The 22,367-nt window shown below is 37.6% G+C and overlaps 1 protein-coding gene across 7 annotated transcripts; it reads left to right on the top strand.

The window, feature by feature from the left end:
• The first annotated feature begins 3,183 nt into the window (after nt 1–3,183).
• On the top strand, nt 3,184–21,638 carry LOC139181690 (putative P2Y purinoceptor 10). Of its 7 annotated transcripts, XM_070785307.1 has the most exons (3): nt 15,220–17,202; nt 20,580–21,030; nt 21,157–21,638. In XM_070785307.1, exons 1-3 carry the CDS (start codon nt 17,154–17,156, stop codon nt 21,611–21,613), a joined length of 957 nt encoding a protein of 318 aa, XP_070641408.1. In that variant the 5' UTR covers nt 15,220–17,153; the 3' UTR covers nt 21,614–21,638. The 7 variants fall into 7 exon arrangements, with proteins under 7 accessions (XP_070641402.1, XP_070641407.1, XP_070641405.1 ...); XM_070785301.1 differs by lacking the exon at nt 15,220–17,202 and adding an exon at nt 3,184–3,337 and having other exon boundaries at nt 20,580–21,638; XM_070785306.1 differs by lacking the exon at nt 15,220–17,202 and adding an exon at nt 3,387–3,623 and having other exon boundaries at nt 20,580–21,638.
• Nucleotides 21,639–22,367: the final 729 nt, after the last annotated feature.

Genomic DNA, 22,367 nt, shown 5'->3' with positions numbered 1-22,367 from the left:
AGTACAATTTTATTACATTTTAGAGCCTTAAAAACAAACTGTATAACTTGAAAATGTTTAAAAAGGCATTCCTTGTACCACCCAAAATAAACTTGCATGTCTCCAGTGGGACATGGTTCACTCATTGCAAATACTTCTGAAACCAAATTTGTCTATTGAGCAAAGACCAGCCAATCTTCCCAGATTTAGCCTGTACTGAACTCATCTTAACTTCCACATAATTTAATAGTAAATCATACTGTTTATGTTTTCTAATTTGTTTATGAGTGATTAACCTGTTACTTAAACTATGTATTCTTGGAAGCTAGAGGACATATTTTACGCTTCTGAATCCCACTCTTCCCACTAAGTATACCAAATCAATCATTGTTATAGCTCCATAAGTATCTATTGAATGATTATTTTTGGAAAAGTGCAGGAATAATCTGTGTTTACAGAATCAAATATAGGAAATTCTTAAAGACAGTTTATCTGAAGCAATTAATACTCACTAGTTCTAATGGAATGGAGAAGATGATGGCACCCCACTCCAGTACTCTTGCCTGGAAAATCCCAAGTAGAGAGAAGCCTGGTAGGCTGCAGTCCATGGGGACGCTAAGAGTTGGATATGACTGAGCGACTTCACTTTCACTTTTCACTTTCATGCATTGAAGAAGGAAATGGCAACCCACTCCAGTGTTCTTGCTTAGAGAATCCCAGGGATGGGGGAGCCTGGTGGGCTTCCATCTATGGGGTCACACAGAGTTGAACACGACTGAAGTGACTTAGCAGCAGCAGCAGCAGCAGCAGCAGTTCTGATGGAAAAGGAATTGAAATCACAACTCACTCTTTCCTCTTTTTTTTTCACTTTTTGTTATACTATTGTTCCAGAAAGAATTGAAGATAGTTTAAAAGGATGCATACTATAGTAAGATATATAAATGAATAATAGGTGGACATAACAAAGAAAAAATAGAAAAGGTCATAAAATTAAAGCCATGAAAGAAAAGTACACCATAAAAATATCTCCAAACTTGCAATCAGCAGACCTAAATTAGGTCCATGGTTTTCAGCAGACTCTATAAAAAGGACACATGTCACAATTATCACTATCTGTTAGGAATTTAATCAAACCAATTAGGAAAAATCTAGCTCTTCCCAATATCCCTTTTAGAAAACATAGTGTATTGTAACAAATGATATCCTCAACAATAGCTATCACACCTAATACACTGTTGCGGTTAGTGAAGACATAAGAGCCTTTGAAGCAACAACTCATAAACTTTCCCAGATCTAGTAAAGATATTATGCCCCAGTTAAACTTTGAAAGTGTACATATGAGAAAAGGGAAGAATTCAGAACTATGAGCAAAATGGGGAAGCTGAACTATTTTTTTAGACTCTTATGACTGGTTATTTTTACTACTTGGTTTGAGATGATAATAAGTCTTAGATTATCAGTCATACTCAATAGTTAGAAGATGTTCTTCTAAAAGTTAATTGGAGATGATTATTAAATTATCATTTTTCTGGTTTGTGTACAGTTTTGCTCCTTTTAACTAACATTCAAAATTTTAGCTGAGTTAAAATATCCTTTGCCAAAAGTGGGTCACTGACTTCTGAGCTACTTTTGTTTCCCTTTTTAGAACTAATGAAAGGAGAAGATACTTGCGTGCAAGAGAGCAATGAAGCAAGCTGGCAAGCCATTTTCTTTGCAATGTTAAGATGTTGTCTGGGAAATGAAGGTAGTGGTAATGACTATAGCTAATTGTCAGGAAAGGGTTCTTTTTATCCTTTTGTCCTAAGGTTTGGCTTTAAAAATCAACAGGTCTGAAATTTTCTTTGGCCCGAGAAAGATCATAGCTTAGGAAAACTGGCTCATGTTTCCCCAGCTCAGAAAGGATGAATTTGTAACAGAAAGACAGTTTAATATTAATAATTTATACTTAAGATTAGAACTACCAAATGGAATGAAACATGTGTTGGCCTATCAGTGCATTCTCCTTTCAGTAGGTATGCCAAGTCAGCAAACTAAATTAACAGATTGGAGCTGTATAAATATATAAAATAAGAGTTAAGAAGGGGATTGTGAGGTCAGGCATGTTTCATTTGATATACCTCAGCCAGGATGGGTACCCTCTTCCTTTACCAGTTCTTACAAGCCATGGCTTTTTCATCAATCAGTTAAAGTTCTCAGTTTCTAGTGATGAAAGTGTATCTTTTCCATCTCTCTATGCCCTTGAAATTTATATTGGTGATCTCTGAGTGTCGGGCATTGCTCCATGATTCTAGTTTTACAGGGAGATCCAGGTTGCCTTTTACAAAAATTTTGTCATCCACTTCCTTCTTTAATCAGCCCTATCCGTAAATCTGAATGCTAGTGTTTGATTTAACCAGCAGTATTTTTTTTCTCCTTTGTTATTATTATTACCCAGAAGTCTCTTTGCAGTTCTAGGCCCTGGATTCTAAATGCAATTTCCTCACATGCCCACAGAGGTTTGTGTTGCTTTGCAAGACTTGTTTTTCAGAACTACTCTATAGTCCCCAAGTGTATGATCTTTCTTTACTTGCATACTTTTAAAGGCCCCACAGACATCACAGAAACTGAAACCTTGGTACATTGGTAAATTGGAGGGAGACTGTAGGATATACGGTTCATTTATTTATTCATTATTTGAATATTTTTTCATTCATTCTTTCACTTTTTCATTCAACAATCATTCATGAAAGTGTCTGTGCTAGACTAGTTAGAAATACAAGAACAAGTCAGATATGATTTTTGCCCCTAAGCAGTTTGCAGTACACTAAGAAAGCCTTGAGATGAAAGGCTGAAGGAAGGGTACTACAATTGGAAGGAATAGCTTAAGCAAATGTAGTCCTACTGCTATTAGTTCTGACACATATTCTTGAAGTTTTCTCACTCTTTACCTCTCAGGTTTGAAAAAATTGCTCTTTTCTTGTTCTTAGATAAACTGTATTCAGATTTTGCCTCAGAATCCCATCTTAACATAGAGCTTACTGGAATATAGTGAAATGGATAGGCATGTGGGTTGTGCTGGAAGGAGATAGGGTAAGAAACAATGAGGAAAGCTGGTATGTAGTCATCGTTTGATTTTGCACATTCTTTGGCTCTCAGCTTTTTGAATTTCTTTGCACCAACAAAATAAAAACTAAATAAAACGAGTAATATCTTCTGCTCAAGGGACTTACCTTTAGGTTTCTGTGGTGAGACACCAAATGCACTCAACTTCCTCTTTCAATAACAAATTTGTCAGTTATCAGTAGGCTCCGAGCCACCAAGAGTTAGGCTTTTTCACCACCAACTCCCTGCAAAGAAACAAGCCCAGCAAGGCTCCAAGGTAAGTTTCAGCTTAACATATGGGAACTGGTAAAATTCCACGTGGGAAGGTTGGTGGGGGCATGAAGATCCAAGACAAGGGCAGACATGAGACCAGTGTCCAATTTTAAAATGGTCTCTGGCTTCTTTCAGACTTATTACAGCAGGAGCAATGGTGATTTTCCTTGGTTCTGATTAGAATACAAAGTTAAGGTTAATGCCATTAGTCCACACCATTATTACAGGATCAAGGAGTCTGTGATGCAGCTCACTCTTTGCTGAGGGCTCTTTGCTTCATTATCATTCAGGTAAGACAGCACAAAGTGGTAAGGAAAGAGTACATTCAGTAATATTTATTGGGACAGCTTGACCTATTCGGCCAGAAAAAGAGGATTTGGATTTCTGCTCTGTAGTTGCTTAATAATCATAGATTTTGGAGATGAAGGAGCTCCTAGGGATCCAAATCCCTCACAATACAGATGGGAAAACTGAGAGGCTATGAAATGAAGACATTTGAGATCACCCAGCTGGTCAGTGGCAGAGCTGGAACTAGAACATATGTCTTCTAAATCATGGTCTCTTTTTTCTACAGAAGCCTGTATCTCCCAGAGAATACTGTAAATATATTTATAACTATGTTGGATTGTAGGTTAGGAAGGAAGAAAATATCCCAGATGACAAACTCTGTTAAAATTATTTCAATCTGTTCAAAGGCATTTCTTGATCCTTTGAAAGCTGTATTTTGACCCAATTTCAGACCTACTAGATAACAGAGCTCCCAGAAGTGGTGCCTATCTTTTCAGCAGTTATCATTCTTATTATGTTGAGTGCTAGCAACCTTTCTGGTTCTGAGCTAAGATGACTGAATCTAAAGAAAACTTCCAGTTGAGGAATTCTTCAAGGTGAACTGTGCCACAACAGTTGGTACCAGGATCATTTTGGATATAATGATAACAAGCTTTGTGGTGCATTTTGGATGGAGTGGTCTCAGTCCCAAGAATCCTGCAAGTGGGAATATTTTTTATTTTTTTTTCCAAATGGATGTGGGAGTCATTGTCCTTTCTGTTATTTGAGGAGGTTATCCCTTAGCAACTGCAACACAGTGAAATTATTCACTGTTAAAAAATATGTGATATGCTGATATATTGAGGTGGAAATGGCCTGAAAGAAAATAAAGTCATGCATTTGGTGTAATAATGTTTGCAACAGTTCCTGTCGAACAAAGGTCCTTCTTTAGTCAAAAGCAGTTCTTTTTTTTTGGGTCAACTGGAAAAATTGTTGAATTTAAATTGTACAAACTGTGTAAATCCTGGCAGTTGTGGAACACAAGACTTCAAATGAGTGAATATACTTCTGGATGGTTTTGGGTGACTTTTCACAGCTTGTTGTGTTTGAGGTAAGTCAATCTATGTCCTAAGAAGCAGGAAGGTGTATGGTCCAAGTAAAGAGGACAGAGCTGTCTTTGTGAATCCACCTTTTCTAAGTGTTTCTACAATCAGGGTAATGACTGGCAGGAAGTCTATGCTTTATTTAAAAACTCTTGCTAAAAATGTCTACTTATATTTCAAGTCAGGATATTTTGCATTTAAATTTTCATCTAGTATTGATTCACATGCATCACAGGCAGAGTGATGAAATATATGGACCAAAGTGCAGAAAGAAACCTTGATTTTAGTTCAAGTTCTGTCAAAGATTCACTTTTGGCTTTGGGCAAGTTACTTTATTTTTCTGAGTCTCAGTAGTCTCATCTATAATAAGGTGGGGGCTTGAAATAGATAGTCTTTTAATTTCCTTCCTAGTAGAGTGGTTTGACTCTAGGCTCCTGGTGCCTGAGAAGAGTATATCATGAAGTGGTAAATAATGAGACAGTAGGGAAATCTAACTACAGTTAGAACCTTCTGGAAATACAGTCTAGCTTTCAAAGGGAACTCAGTAATCTATGCTGAGGGCCACTATACTTCTTTCAGATTAATGCCATCATGAGAGTTTTAACTTTTAGACCACAGGCAAGTGTTTTGTAAATAATTTCCTTTTTTTAAATAATAAAATGAAAACACACAAGGGAAAGAATTATGAAATCTGATTTACACACTGACAGTGTCACTTAATCAGTATTTCTTAATCTTTTAAATGAAAAGTTCCATTTGAAAAACATAAAAGTCTTACTGCAAAGTTATTGTGGACTTGACTAATTAGGAACTAGATCCTGATCCTGGACTCCTAAAAAGACTTATCCCATCACATTGACATTTTCCAAGTACTGTGGGACAAACAGGCAAAAAGATTTTTGTAGATCTGTGCTTTCAGTTTGTATTATACGGAAAATAATTTTGATTTCTAAATGTATTTACCATAATAAGGATCTTTTTTTCAAGTAATACATGTTTCCCACTCTTTTACATTAAGAATTATTGCATTAATCCTACTCAATATTTCTCAGACCTATGCTTTTGGGGAGATTTTCTAAACTCAGAAAAGTACACGATCCAACCAAAAGCTCATGGAGGTTACTCTCAGTACAAGTAAAGTATAAATGAACTAACATTTATTTAATGTATACTGTGTACCAGACAGGATTATTGATATGTTTTCTACTTTTTTGTCATTGTTGTTCACTCAGTCCTGTCTGACTATTTGTGGGATGGACTGCAGCACACAAGGCTTCCCTGTTTTTCACTATCTCTTGGAGTTTGCTTAAACTCATGGTCATTCAGTCGATGATGCCCCTTCTCCTCCTGCCCTCAATCTTTCCCAGCACTAGAGTCTTTTCCAAAGAGCCGGCTCTTTTTATCAGGTAGTCAAAGCATCAGTCCTTCCAATGAATATTCAGGGTTGATTTCCTTTAGGATTGACTGGTTTGATCTTGAAAGTGAAAGTGAAGTCACTCAGTTGTGTCTGACTCTTTGCAACCCCATGGACAGTGGCCTGCACCAGGCTCCTCTGTCCATGGGATTTTCTAGGCAAGAGTACTGGAGTGGGTTGCCATTTCCTCCTCCAGGGAATCTTCCCGACCCAGGGATCGAACCCAGGTCTCCTGTATTGTAGACAGACGCTTTACCATCTGAGCCACCAGACTCCTTAATCATGTACATTTCTTATTTAATCTTTGCAATGATATATTTAAAGGTACTATGACCCTAATGTTATAAATGAGGAAACTGAAACCACTAAATATGAAGTGAGTCATTTCAGGCTGGAGAGCTAATAAGTGAGTCAAGACATTACCCTAGGTCTGTCCAAAGAACATGATTCTTTCCATCTGCAAAATACTGCCCCAAATGCAAAAATGATGAATAATTAGGCCTCCTTCTTATCTGATTAAAAATCCAATAAAGATACATGCATGGAAGTTCAATTCAAATTTTATTTAATTCATTTTAAGGATAAAAATAATTTTCACTTCTAATTTATAGGGGAAATGTCTAGACTTGGAGAACATTTCTGAACTTCTATATTTCTGAAATCAAGCCAGGTTATTTACAGTTGATTTTAATTAACTCAGGAAATGGTAGAGCTCCAAATTCCAGTTGCTCTTCTTTGGCTGTGGTTATGAATGATTGAATGAAGGACACTGTGCGCATGGGTATCTGACTGGCTTGGGTAGTTCATGTGAGACTTTTATGATTCAAATAAGAAGAAAAATGCTAAAAAAAAAAAAAAAAAAAGGCAAGTTACATTCCCAAATGCCTGGTGAATATTCTCCCCTGGAAAGTGGGGAGGTCCCCTATCAGCAACCTTTCTCTAATTTTCTCTTTTCCTCCCAAGATAATAAGCCCACATGCTGGTCCTATTATCAAAGAAAATAGGAGACACATATTTGATTTTTGACATTTGATAAATTTGTTCACTTAATGGTATTACTGACTTAGTGATGAGAGATGAAGAGAGGGAGAGGACTGAGAAGCTAAAGCTTTGTAGAACTGAGTGGTTACCTCGATGCCAGAAGCCTAGATTCCACACTCTTCACTCTGCCATTTGTATAGCACTCAGGTAAATGTGATAAATGTGATGACTTCTTTGAGTCTTACTTTTGTGATCTGTAGAATGGGAATGACCTAATTTGTTATATATATATATATATACACACATATACATATACATATAGTGTAATACGTATATATGAACTTTAAATAATAATTAATAGCAATTATAGTTGTAATAATGCTTTGTAAAGTGCAGGTAGGTTGAGATGGTGACAGTTGCATTAATGATGGAAGTGGCAGTGCTGATGGTATTAGTTAGAGGCAGGGGTTTAGAGAGTCCAGGCCCATAAAGTCATGGCAAGTTAGAGCAGAAGGTAGTTAAGATCATACAGTTCATATTATTTTATCTTAATAATGAGGGAAATGAAACTCGCATAAAGGAAGGGGAAGTATTATAGCTCCAAATCCAGTGTTCTTTATAATATATTTTACAGCTTCTGAGTCTTCCCCATCTTACATGATTTGTTACATTTGGCTCACTACTATTAGGGCTTTCCAGGTGGCTCAGTGGTAAAGACTCTGCCTGCCAATGCAGGAGACTCAGGACACATGGTTCAATCCCTGGATCAGAAAGATCTAGAGAAGGAAATGGCAATCCACTCCAGTATTATTGCCTGGAGGATCACACGGACAGAGGAACATGGAGAGCTACAGTCTATGGGTTTGAAAAGAGTTGGAGATGACTGAACAAATGAGCATACAATACTCTTATAAATCCATCATTCCAGTACTTTATCCATAGATCTATTGTGGTTTGGGTTCATAAGCAAAACTTGTTAAAGATTCCTGGTTTTGATAGTACCGTACCCAGACACCTGGTGGCAATCATTTGCCATATATGTGCAGTGATACATCACTTCATGAGAAATAGAAAGGGAAAAGGTGGAAACAGTGAAAATCTCTTCTTAAGCTCTAAAATCACTGTAGATGGTGACTGCAGCCATGAAATTAGAAGATGACTGCTTCTTAGCAGGAAAGCTATGACAAACCTAGACAGTGTTTTGAAAAGCAGAGACATTACTCTGCTGACAAAGGTCCATATAGTCAAGGCTATGGTCTTTCCAGTAGTCATGTTCAGATGTGAGAACTGGACAAGAAAGAAGGCAGAACGCTGGAGAATTGATGCTTTTGAACTGTGGTGCTGTAGAAGACTCTTGAGAGTCCTTTGGAAAGCAAGAAGACCAAACCAAAGATCTTAAAATAAATCAACCCTGAATACTCTTTGGAAGGACTGATGCTGAAGCTGAAGTTCCAATACTTGGGCCTCTGGATGCGAACAGCTGACTGATTAGATAGAACCCCGATTCTGGGAAAGATTGAAGGCAGAAGGAGACGAGGACAACAGAGGATGAGATGGTTGGAGGGAATCACTGATTCAATAGACATGAACTTGAGCAAACTCCCAGAGATGGTGAGGGACAGGGAAGCCTGGCATGGTGCAATCCATGGGATCACAGAGGCAAATACAACTTGGTGACTGAACAACAACAAAAACATAGTCATAAAAGTGCTAGACATACAACTGAGATTATTAGCATCTTCGCCTCTGAAGAATGGTTTTATCCATATAAATGTGACTTTAACCTATTTTTGTGCAACAAATTGCTTCCAAAGGAAAATTTTTAGCTTTCTCTGCTCATGAAGAGCCTCATTATGACTGAAATTTTAATAACTGAGACTTTGAGGAAGAAGCAATAATTTTGAGTCTTCATTTTCTGATCTATAAAAGGGTATGAAAGTGTTAGTTGCTCAGTCGTGTCTGACTCTTTGCAACCCCATGGACTGTAGCCCATCCAGGTTGCTCTGTCTATGGAATTCTCCAGGCCAGAATACTGGAGTGGGTTGCCATTCCCTTCTCCAGGAAATCTTCCAGACCCAGGGTTCGAGCCAAGGTCTCCTGCACTGCAGGCAGATTCTTTAATGTCTGAGCCAACAGGGAAGCCCTAAAATCAGTATAATAATAACAGGGTTCTCTCAAAGGTCAAAGGTAATATATTAGTAATATCACTTATCTAGTGGCAGGATGCAAGTGGAAACTTCTTGTACTTAGTATTTCACTGAAACTTAGGAGTCTGAAACAAATTCTAATGCCATCATAATATAAGTTCACTTTGTGCCTTTGCAAAAACACAGCATTGAGCCAGTTGGTAGGGAAGTGAAGCTGCTTTTACATAGACATTATTAGTACCTACAATGTTCTTGTATTCAGACTCACTGATTCATATTTAGAGGCCTGACCTAACTTTGTGTTCTAAAACAAAATTTAGTTATTGTGATCACTCACCTAGAGCCAGACATCCTGGAATGTGAAGGCAAGTGGGCCTTAGGAAGCATCACTAAGAACAAAGCTAGTGGTGGTGATGGAATTTGAGTTGAGCCATTTCAAATCCTAAAAGATGATGCTGTGAAAGTGCTGCACTCAATATGTCAGCAAATTTGGAAAACTCAGCAGTGGCCACAGGACTGGAAAAGGTCAGTTTTCATTCCAATCCCAAAGAAAGGCAATGCCAAAGAATACTCAAACTACCGCACAATTGCACTCATCTCACAGACTAGCAAAGTGATGCTCAAAATTCTCCAAGCCAGGCTTCAGCAATACATTAACCATGAACTTCCGGAAGTTCAAGCTGGTTTTAGAAAAGACAGAGGAACCAGAGATCAAATTGCCAACATCCCCTGGATCATCGAAAAAGCAAGAGAGTTCCAGAAAAACATCTCTTTCTACTTTATTGAGTATGCCAAAGCATTTGACTGTGTGGATCACAATAAACTGTGGAAAATTATGAAAGAGATGGGAATACCAGACCACCTGACCTGTCTCTTGAAAAACTTGTATGCAGATCAGGAAGCAACAGTTAGAATTGGTCATGGAACAGCAGACTGGTTCCAAATAGGAAAAGGAGTACATCAAGGCTGTATATTGTCACCCTGCTTATTTAACTTCTATCCAGAGTACATCATAAGAAACGCTGGGCTGGATGAAGCACAAGCTGGAATCAATACTGCTGGAAGAAATATCAATAACCTCAAATATGCAGATGACACCACCCTTATGGTAGAAAGTGAATAAGAACTAAAGAGCCTCTTGATGAAAGTGAAAGAGGAGAGTGAAAAAACTGGCTTAAAGCTCGACATTCAGAAAACTAAGATCATGGCATCTTGTCCCATCACTTCATGGCAAATAGATGGGGAAACAGTGGCTGACTTTATTTTTCTGGGCTCCAAAATCACTGCAGATGGTGACTGCAGCCATGAAATTAAAAGACACTTATTCCTTGAAAGGAAAGTTATGACCAACCTAGACAGCATATTGAAAAGCAGACACATTACTTTGTCAACAAAGGTCTGTTCAGTCAAGGCTATGGCTTTTCCAGTGGTCATGTATGGATGTGAGAGTTGGACTATAAAGAAAGCTGAGTGCTGAAGAATCAATGCTTTTGAACTAGTGTTGGAGGAGACTGTTGAGAGTCCCTTGGACTGCAAGGAGATCTAGCCAGTCCATCCTAAAGGAGATTGGTCCTGAGTGTTCATTGGAAAGATTGACATTGGAGCAGAAGCTCCAATACTTTGGCCAGCTGATCTGAAGAGCTGACTCCTTAGAAAAGACCCTGATTCTGGGAAGGATTGAGGGCAGAAGGAGAAGGGGGTGACAAAGGATAAGATGGATGGATGGCATCACCGACTCAATGGACATGTGTTTGGGTGGACTCCAGGAGGTGGTGATGGACAGGGAGGCCTGGCATTCTGCGGTTCATGGGGTCACAAAGAGTCAGACACGACTAAGTGACTGAACTGAACTGAACCGATAAAGTCAAATGTTTAATGACAGAATTCTCACTTAACCTTATGAAATTGCTGCTGGTTTTAAAATAAAAGGTTTAGATTACAGGCTTTGGAGCTTTTAGGTATCCAGATATGTTAGATTCCAACCTTATTATCCTTGCCTTGACCATAGTTTTCTCAGTAACAAAGGGAGAAAAACTATGACTATTGCTTGGGAGAGTAGCTTATAGAATAGACATTAGAAGTAAAACTGACTAAGACTCTGCTAATATGTACTTATTCTCCATACTGTTCCCTTTATAAACCAATGTTTATGAGCTGAGTTCCTACTGCATGCTTAACCCTCTGCTAAGCAAAATGAGAGATATAAAAGTGCAAGATACAGTCGTCCCTCATGGAGACTACATTTTTATAGTGTAGCCTAAGTGTCCAATGAAAGTACAAAGGAAAAGGTCTGAATAGATTTCCCCATGCAAGGAAATGATTAGAGTTGAGATAGGATCTCAAGAGAAGAGTAAATTACTGACTTCTGAGATGGGATCCAGGGAGAAAAGAGTTTGATGAAGTTTCATCAAACTTTATACCAATCTTCATTATCAGAAATATTCTTACAGCAACACATTGGAAGTGAATCTTGTTAGTTCAGTGAAGGTAGCTAATTATCCTCTTTGATTATTAGATTAGAAGTCTATGCTGATCATTCCCTTTAGAGTTTGGCTCCTGTTACCAGAACTCTTTTTAAAGGAAAGAGACATCCCTCTATGAAGCTCCTGGCCTTTGATGTAGGCAGAATATACTCTGGATAGAGCACTGACACTGGTTAAACCAAGAGGCGGTTACTTTTTTAAGAATGGTATTGGAGGCACTGGGAATTTGATCCTCATATCTATCTGGATGGTTCACAATAATACAGCTAGGAGTTCAAGTATATTCTGAAGATATTGTATTTTCACAGCTTATAATTTTTCCTGGGTTGTGTTATCTGTGTGGTGATCCTGATTAGCTGAGTTGGTTATGCAACAGCAATGAGATTAACTTTTGAAGGTTAATCCCTACATGGACCAGTTAACATCAATTTTTAAAATAGTGCTGTATATTTAGCCTTGCTTTGGGTTTAGAGAGAAAGACAGAACAAAATTTAGGGCATAACCTCTGACTTCACAAAGCTCACAGCCCAGTTTAGAGTGATTCATAAACAAATGAACAACAAATGTGTTGTCATAAGGCAGAATATTTACCCACTTAAAATATTTACTAACTGATTATGTATCGATAATTCTGGAAATTTAAAGAAAGTCATAGCCTTTGCCTTCAAAATGCTCATAGTTTAGCTAGAAATAAAGAGATATGAATGAAAACACTCAATATGGTGCACTAAGTACATTGTTAAAGCAATCCCTGTGACAGCATGGTAATCCAGATTTGCCATTTTGATATATCATTTTGGCAGCAGAGTATAGAATATATTTTTAAGAGAGCAGTCCTAGAACCAGGTAGATCAATTAAAGAATGGTTTAATAATTCAGAGAGAGGAGAGAGAATGAGTCGAGAGAGAGAAAACTTGGTTGATTGAATTAGAGAGGAGTCTAGAATTTTTTTAAGTATTCTGGCTCTTGTAATTGGATAGATGGTGGTGGATAAGTAAAAGGTCAGAGAGTATGATGAATTTAGTTTTGGGCATTTTTATTTAGAAATGCCTAGAAAACACTGAAATGGGAAATCTCAGCTGAAAATTGGACATACAGATTTAATATCTGAGAAGAGGCCAGCCCTGGACAAAGAGACATAAGAGCCATCCGGATATGGGTGGTGATTGAAGTCATGAAAGTGGGTGATGTTACTTAGCATGAAGACACTGAATAAGGAGAGAATATGCAGACCTAGGGAAAGCAAACATTTAAAGGATGTGCAGAGATGAAAGAAAACATAAAGAAGACTCAGTATGAATGGGCCGATAGTTAAGAGGAGACTCAAAACAGAGTTGTGGCTTAGAAGCCAACAAGAGAGAGCATTTCAAAAACATGGAAGTGGTCAGACTGTCTAACACAGCAGAAAAGCCCTGCTTGATTTAACAACATGATGGCCACTTGTTACCTTTACTAAAGCAGTTTCAGTGAGATTATAAAGACATGCATGCCACATTGTAGTGCATTAATAATATAAAGTGAGGAAAAGAAAGCAATCAGTGTCAAAAAATACTATGAGATGTTTATTTAAGAAAAGAAGGAACATGACACAAAGCTAGAATAAGATGCATTGACAAGAGAAATATTATTGTGGAAGTTGAAGAGACTTAATGACAAATATCTAGCTGAGAGTGAAGGACAACATGATGATCTGGGAGTGAAAGGGAACAATTAATGAAAGAAAATCCTGAGAAAGCTAAAAGGGATTAAGAGCATGGGAATTCAACTTGTACAACAGGAAAGACAGCTTTGTTGGGAAGGATGCAGTTATAGATAAGATTGCGTGTGTTGGAAGGGGACAGTGTTTGAAACTGAGTTACTTCTCATTCAATAGCCTCAATTTTCTTGTGATTTAAGAGGTAAGAGCCTCTGCTGAGAAATATGAGGATGGGAGAGCAGAAGAGTAGAAGAAATTTTAGTAGAGTTATGAAAGTGCTAAATAGCCAGCACTCTCTTTTTGTGCACCTTGATTAATTTCTTAGGAGAATAAACTAATCAGAGGTGTGGAAAAAGAGACTGAAGCAAAAAAAAATCTTCTATGTAAAGTGCTGAAACTAGAAATTTATGATTTCTAGTTTTAGCACTTCAAATAGATCCTGGTATTTTTAATAAGATCATTCATCAGTTTGGATAATAAAAAAATAAAATGGTTTGTGGACTTAATCTGGGATTAAGACCTTGCCAGGCTTCCCTAGTGGCTCAGACAGTAAAGAATCAGCTTGCAATGAGGGAGATCTGGGTTCCGTCCCTGAGTTAGGAATATCCCCTGGAGAAGGAAATGGCAATTCACTTCAGTATTCTTGCCTGGAGAATTGCATGGACAAAGGAGACTGGCAGGCCACAGTCCATGGGGTTGCAAAGAGTAGGACACAACTCAGGGACCAACACTAGCTTTTTAAGCTGGTACAGCAGAAGAATGGTGAGCAAAGAAGGTTGAGGATTCTTGTGTAAGAATAGTTAATTTGACCATTGAATCTAGTCTGCATAGAGAACGAAGCAAAATGAGGGAGGGTGCCAGATTGGGCCATGAGAAATGGAGAGAAGTTTAAGGTCTCTGTGAGTGTGTGGTGCAAGCTAACATGATGCAACTTGCAGTGAAGTTCAGTGATTGTAATGTTATCTTTTTAATTAATTTATTTTAATTGGAGGATAATTGATTTACAATATTTTGATGGGTTTTGCCATATATCAACATGAACTGACCATAGGTATACATGTGTCCTACGTGTCCTACATGTTGAGAGTCCCTTGGACTGCAAGGAGATCAAATCAGTCAATCCTAAGGGAAATCAGTCCTGAATACTCACTGGAAAGACTGACACTGAAGCTGAAACTCCAATACTTTGGCCACCTGATGTGAAGAACTGGAAAAAACTCTGATGCTGGGAAAGATTGAAGGCAGGAGGAAAAGGGGAATGACAGAAGATGAGATGGTGGGATGGCATCACCAACTCGATGGACCTGAGTTTGAGCAAGCTCTGGGAGTTGGTGATGGACAGGGAAGGCTGGCATGCTGCAGTCCATGGGATCGCAAAGAGTTGCACATGACTGAGTGATTGAACTGAACTGAACTGATACATGTGTCTCCCCCAACCTGAATTCCCTTCCCACCTCCATTCCCACCCTATCCTTCTATGTTGTCCCAGAACACTGGCTTTGGGTGCCTTGCTTCATGCATCAAACTCACATTGGTCATCTATTTTACATCTGATTATGCATATGTTTCAATGCTATTCTCTCAAATCATCCCACCCTCTCCTCCTACTGAGTCCAAAAGTCTGTACTTTATGTCTGTGTCTCTTTTACTGCCCTGCATGCAGGTAGGATCATTAGTATCATCTGCCATGGCAAAGGTAAGGGAATATGGAGACAAGCATGGGTTCCAATTCTAATATACCACGTCTACACTATGTGAGTATTGTGACTTTGGCACAATTTATTTAACCTCTCTGTATCTCAGTTTCCTCATTTGTAATATGGTAATAATCATTGGGCCACTATGAGGATTAGAAACGCAGCAGTGGAAATGAAGATGGATTGGAGATAGACTGCAGAGATTTTAAGGGCAAGATAATCACCTGGTTTCTGTTTAGATATGGGTGAAATGTAGTGATAGGAGTTAGATGAATTCCCAGTTTCTGTCTGTAATGTTTAGGAAGCTGGTCATGGCACAGACTAGAAGGAGAGCTTAGATTCAAGAGTAAATCACCAATTTCATATCTTTCCTAAGAGTGGAACCAAAGATATATCCAGATTTAAAGGGATAGAGATTGGTAACATAGAGGGCACAAACCAACCAAAAATAGTCAATAATAAAGCCAAAGGGAGAAACACAAAAGAGATAGAAACAGGCAGAGACTGAGAGAAGAAACATGTTTTGACTTTGGCCCTTCCATTCAACCTATTTTTGTTAGTGGCTTCTTAAGTTGTTCTCCTTTCTAAATTTCAGAAGCGTCACAGATTGCTAACAGGAAGTGAAATGTTCCCTATCTGAGAGAGTTTATATTTTCACCCTACCCAACATAAATTCCCCCAGTCTCCTATCACCATGGAGATTTTACATTTAATTGTCACCAAACATATTTGGGGAAAAACCCTTTCTACCTCCCCTTCAGTCTGGAGGAGAAAAATCATTTTGGAAAGCAAGCCATACAAATCTCTAAACTTGAAATAAACTGAATTGCAGAGGCATAATAAACCACAGAAACAAATAAGTTGTGATCATGACCTCTAGCTTGCTGTTTTGGACTAATAGGACTTTGTTATTTAGCACAGAGGTATAAATACAATCTGCTTCTTTAATAAGAGAAAATTTCTGTACCAATGAAGCAGAAACAAATATCCATGTTTGTAAAATGCAGAAGTGGAGGTGTGAATGGGTGGGTGTGAGTTGTTTTTAGTTCTTAGTACTGTAATGCACCTTATGTAGCCTGCCTTGTTCTTTCACAGCCTATGCATAAGTAATAGATTATAGTAGAAATAAGATCAATACTGAAGTCAAAGTGGGTGGTAAGGGAGGGTTGGTGACATGTATGATGACAGATGTTTAGTTATATCTTGATGGCATAGCTAGAGCAGTCCTAAGGTTATAAGATCCTGAGGTCCTTCTATGAGATGAGAAAGATTCTGCCATAATGTGCTCTCTGGATGGCACAATGATCTTAATGTTATTAAAAAGTCCCTCTTGAGCAGGGAGAGGCAAATAGTTATAATGGAAATAGTACAGACTTTGGAGCAAATCAGGCTTGATAATAAATCTCATTTTTAAATTTGCTACCCAAGACAATTTACTGAATCTCTCTGAACCTCAGTTTCCTCATCTGAACTATAAGAATAATAATGGAACTTCATCTTAGGATGGTTGTGAGAATTAAATTACATAATGTATATGAAAAATTCCATTGAAGATTCTGGCATATATCATTGATCAGATCATAGTAATTATTTACTTTCTTTTCACCTGTGAGTATCCTTCTACTTTTGTTCTGAGTCATACATACATAAGAAAGATGACTGCATGACTCTTTAGGATCTATCACAGATAGACTAACTAGGGAGTATATGAGGAGGGAAGATGAAAGTATTATTTACAGTATTGGTAGCTGATAAAGTCTACTCTCTTATCTGTGAATTAATCTCTTGGGGTTCTTTTCTTTTATCATTTATCTATTTCCTGGAGTAAGACTTAGAATGATATAGAAAGTCATTCTGCTATTTACAAGGAGAATCTCAAAGAAGCCACTCTGTTTTTGTAAACATACTTAAAAGGAAACCAAATAAAACATACCAACAACAAAACTCCATTTGAGGAACAACCTCTGCACTTTTTTTTTCTCTACTTCTAGCTTTAAAGGCAATAAACATTCCTGCACTATGGATAGAAGCTATGTTTGTAAAATTTGTCTTTAGGAGGAAAACAAATGATGAACAGAAGGGTGTGTATAAAGATTAACTGCTCTGTCTTCCTATTTAAAGTCTTAGATCCTTCATTTAGTATATTTGTGGTCTTAATAAACTCTCCTCTGGCCTTGCTTATTCTACCTTAATAAGATTAAGTCCAAGAAAACTTTTCCCATTACAAAGACTACTTTAATAAAATTAAACCTTACATTGTTTCAAAAGGTTTTAGTGACCTATTTCGCTAATACCCTAATCAGTATTCACCATGATTTTGGATAATCTGCCATGGGATGATGTTGCACCAGTATAGTATTTCCCTTAGATAGAGAATAGGTTTCTCCCCTTCCCTAGTACATAAGTGGAACTATCGTGGTTCAGCTTCTAAATTCATTTCTTGTTGTTTAGTCATTAAGCCATGTCCAACTCTTTGCGACTCCATGGACTGCAGCACACCAGACTTCTCTCCCCTTCACTATCTCCTGGAGTTTGCTCAAATTCAAGTCCATTAAGTCAGTGATGTTATCTAACCATCCTGTCTTCTGTTGTTCCCTTCCCCTCCTGCCTTCAGACCTCATGCCCAGCATCAAGGTCTCTTCCAATGAGTTCATTCTTCGCATCAGGTGGCCAAAGTATTGGGGCTTCAGCTATAGCATCAGTCCTTCTAATGAATATTCAGGATTGATTTCCTTTAGGATTGACTGGTTTGATCTCATTGCTGTCCAAGGGACTCTGAAGAGTCTTCTCCAGCAGCACAATTCAAAAGCATCAATTCTTCATCTCTCAGCCTTCTTTATGGTCCAACTCTCACATCTGTACATGACTACTGGAAAAATCATAGTTTTCACTATACAGACCTTTGTCAGCAAAGTGATGTTTATGCTTTTTAATATGCTGTCTAGCATCTTTTAATTTTTTGGCTGCAGTCACCATCCACAGAGATTTTGGAGTCCAAGAAAATAAAATCTGTCACTATTTCTGCATTTTCCCCATCTATTTACTATGAAGTGATGGGACTGGATGCCATGATCTTAGCTTTTTTTTCCTTTTATTACTGAAAAGTTTCATGCAAATTTGGAAATTAAACCTAAGCCGAGAGAGAGAGAGAGAGAGAGAGAGAGAGAGAGAGAGAGAGAGAATTCATGAAAACCACCAGCTATTGTGATAAAATAATAAGGAAGTAATTTTCCCAAGCCACAAAGATCAGCTAGGACACTGGTACTGCAGGCTAAAAGAGGCAAATCTATTTTCTCAGTGCTGTGGTGCCAAGTTAGGAAGTCAGAACCCAATGGGAAAGGTGGTGGACAAAAGAGAGGCAAGCAGATCAGAACAATAAGACTGAATTTCTACCATTGCAATTGGGAATGAGTGAACAGTGTTCATACTAACCAGAGGCAAGAGAAATATTGATGCAAAAGAAACAGACTCAAATATCATATTCTTTTTTTCTGCTATTAGAACAAAAGACTGAGTATTTCAGGACTTCCTTGTGTGCAAGACACAGCTTAGACAATCTGGCAAGGCAGTTTGAGGACAATTCTGTGGTTCTTTGGTTCACTGGATGGGCTTGGATAAACAGTATACCTTCCTTTAGCACCTATAAACAGATCCCTTCTAATTTTAATATCCTATGACTTTGTGGGTATAAAAACAAATCTAGTAATAACTCATTTTTAATTTGCATTTCTCTAATGATTATTGATGTTCAGCATCTTTTCATATGCCTGTTGGCCATCTGTATGTCTTCTTTGTATGTCTGCTTAGGTCTTCTGTCCGCTATTTTCTTGTTTTTTTTTTTTTTTTTTTAATTGAGCTGTGCAAACTGTTTATATATTTTGGAAAGTAAGGCCTTGTCAGTAACATCATTTGCAAATAATTTCTCTCCCATAGGTTATCTTTGTGTTTTGTTTATGTTTTCTTTTGCTATACAAAAGGTTTTAGGTTTAATTAGGCCCCATTTGTTTATTTTTGCTTTTGTTTCCTTACTCTAATAGATGAATTCCAAAAAAAAAAATCATGGTAACTTATGCCAAAGAGTATTCTGCCTATGTTTCCTCTAGGAGTGTTATAGCGTCTAGTCTTTAATTCAGATATTTAATCTATTTTGAGTTTGCTTTTGTATATGGTGTAAGAGAATGCTCTAATTTCATTCTTTTACATGTAACTGTCCAGTTTTCCCAACACTATTTATTAAAGTGACTATTTTTTCTCCATTGTATATTCTTGCCTCATTTGTCATTAGATTAATTGACCTTAAGTGTGTGGGTTTATTTCTGTGCTTTCCATACTGTTCCATTGATCTATATGTTTGTTTCTGTGCTGGTACCATAATATTTTGATTACTGTAACTTCGTAGCATAGTCTAAGGTCAGGGAATATGATTCCTCCAACTCTATTCTTCTATCTCAATATTGTTTTGGCTCTTCTGGGTCTTCTCTGTCTCCATGAAATATCACCTCACACCAGTCAAATGACCATCATAGAAAAGTCTACAAATAATAAATACTGGAGAGATTGTGGAGAAAAAGTAACGTTTCCACACCATAGATGAGAATATAAATTGGTACAGTGACTATGGAGAACAATATTGAGGCTTCTTTAAAAGAAAAAGAATACAGAAATAGTTACCATATGATCCATCAATCCCACTTCCGGGCATATAGCCAGAAAAGGCAAAAACTCTAATTCAAAAAGCTACATGTATCCCAATGTTCATAGCAGCACTATGTACAAAAGCCAAGACATGGAAACAACCTAATGTTCCATCTACAAATGAATGGATTATTAAGATATTGTGTGTATGTATATATATATATGTGTGTGTATATATGTGTGTGTGTGTGTGTGTGTGTGTATATATATGTATATATATATATATATATATATATATATGGAGTATTACTCAGCAATAAAGAGAATGAAATAATGTCATTTGTAGCAACATGGATGGACCTAGAGATTATCATACTGAGTGAAGTAAGTCAGACAGATAAAAACAAATGTCATGTGCTATCACTTACATTAGAATCTAAAGCAATAATACAAATGAACTTATTTACAAAACCAAAATAAACTCACAGACATAGAAAACAAACAGTTACCATAAGGGAAAAAGAAGGATGGATAAATTAGAAATTTGAATTTAAGAGATATACACTTCTATATATAAAATAGATACACAACAAGGATGTACTGCGTAGCACAGGGAACTATACTCTATATCTTGTAATAACCTCTAATGGAAAAGAATCTGAATATATATATAGATAGATAGATAGATAGATAATCACCTTGCTGTACACTTAAAGCATTGTGAATCATCTAAATCAACTAAGCTTCAATTTAAGAAAATCTGGATGTCAGCTAAAGTGGTTAACCATGATACTGTTTTTTTGTTTTGTTTTCTTTTGGGCAGGGATTATAACTTCATGGCTTACCTTGGTAAATGCTGAAATATTCAAGATGAGCAGCAACAGTACCAGCGATCCTGAGACTATCTGCAATGAAACATATTTGACATTTCATTACCCTCTCTACGCAACCACCTACATCCTCATATTCATCCCTGGTCTACTGGCCAACAGTGCAGCCTTGTGGGTTCTGTGCCGCTTTATCAGCAAGAAAAATAAAGCCATTATTTTCATGATAAACCTCTCTGTGGCTGACCTTGCCCACGTACTGTCCTTACCCTTCCGGATTTACTATTACATCAGCCACCATTGGCCTTTCCAGAGGATCCCTTGTCTGCTATGCTTCTACCTGAAGTATCTCAACATGTATGCCAGCATTTGTTTCCTGACATGCATCAGCCTTCAGAGGTGCTTCTTTCTCCTCAAGCCCTTCAGGGCTAGAGACTGGAAACGTAGGTACGATGTAGGCATCAGTGCTGCCATATGGGTCATCGTGGGTACTGCCTGTTTGCCATTTCCCATCATGAGAAGCACAGACTTAGCAAACAACACTGACTCTTGCTTTGCTGATCTTGGTTACAGGAAAATGAATGCAGTGGCTTTGGTTGGGATGATTACAGCTGCTGAACTGGCAGGATTTGTGATTCCAGTAGTCATCATTGCATGGTGCACCTGGAAAATGACTATATCCTTGAGACAACCACCTGTGGCTTTCCAAGGAATCAGTGAAAAGCAAAAAGCACTGAGGATGGTTTACATGTGTGCTGCAGTCTTCTTCATCTGCTTCACTCCCTATCATATTAACTTTATTTTTTATACCATGGTAAAGGAAGCTATCATTAGCAGTTGTCCCATTGTCCAAAGCACACAGTATTTCCATCCTTTTTGTCTATGCCTTGCAAGTCTCTGCTGCCTTTTGGATCCGATTCTCTATTACTTCATGGCCTCAGAGTTTCGTGACCAACTATCTCGCCATGGCAGCTCTGTGACTCGTTCCCGCCTAATGAGCAGGGAGAGTGGTTCGTCAATGATTGGTTAAAAATAAAACAGCTCTTGATTATGGATTTGTTTAACTATGTTTCATTACTTTTGCCAAAGACCAAAATGACTAGACACACCGTTTCTATAACTGAACTTTGGGAAGAACAGGAATACTTGTGCTCACAGGGGTGTGACAATAGAGGCAGAGTGTGAAATGTGGGAGAGGAAGGGAAAATGAGATTTGCCTGTTTCCTCTTTGAAATTCAAGTCACTTTCTTACTTGAGAGATTTAGATTAAGATTTTACATATGTTTTAAACAAATGAAAATTGCTTATTTTATCTTAAACCTTTCTTTAGTAAATGTGATGCTGTTAATGATACAATAAATGCATGAATCCTTCACACAATCCAAAAGCAAATCTCTTTCATATGAAGAATATTACCTGTAAATGAAAGCAAAACATTCTCCAGTCTTTATAAGGCATAAGTGCACAGGCAAGGGGTTGTGAGCATTGAAGCAACATGTGAATAAATTTGAGGATACAAACCCTTACTGAAGAAAAGGCATGGGAATGTGTTTATTCATTGAAAATATATTGGATGCCTATTGCATTCTGGGTTGCCATTCTCTCGGGTATTTTCACCTACAGCATCTCATCTGGCTTTTCTAATAAACTTGTGGAAGGTTCCAATCCAAATGAATAAATGAAACCTCAGAGAGATGAAGCGACTTCACTGGGGATAAAGAGTGTTAAGGCAAAATTTGCCCTGAATACACCACATATGCTTAGGATATTGCCTCTATTTCTGT

This window comes from Bos indicus, chromosome X, assembly GCF_029378745.1.
Source record: "Bos indicus isolate NIAB-ARS_2022 breed Sahiwal x Tharparkar chromosome X, NIAB-ARS_B.indTharparkar_mat_pri_1.0, whole genome shotgun sequence".
Lineage (NCBI taxonomy): Eukaryota > Metazoa > Chordata > Mammalia > Artiodactyla > Bovidae > Bos > Bos indicus.
Note: the sequence above shows the minus strand (reverse complement) of the source record. Positions and strands in the feature narration are given on the sequence as shown.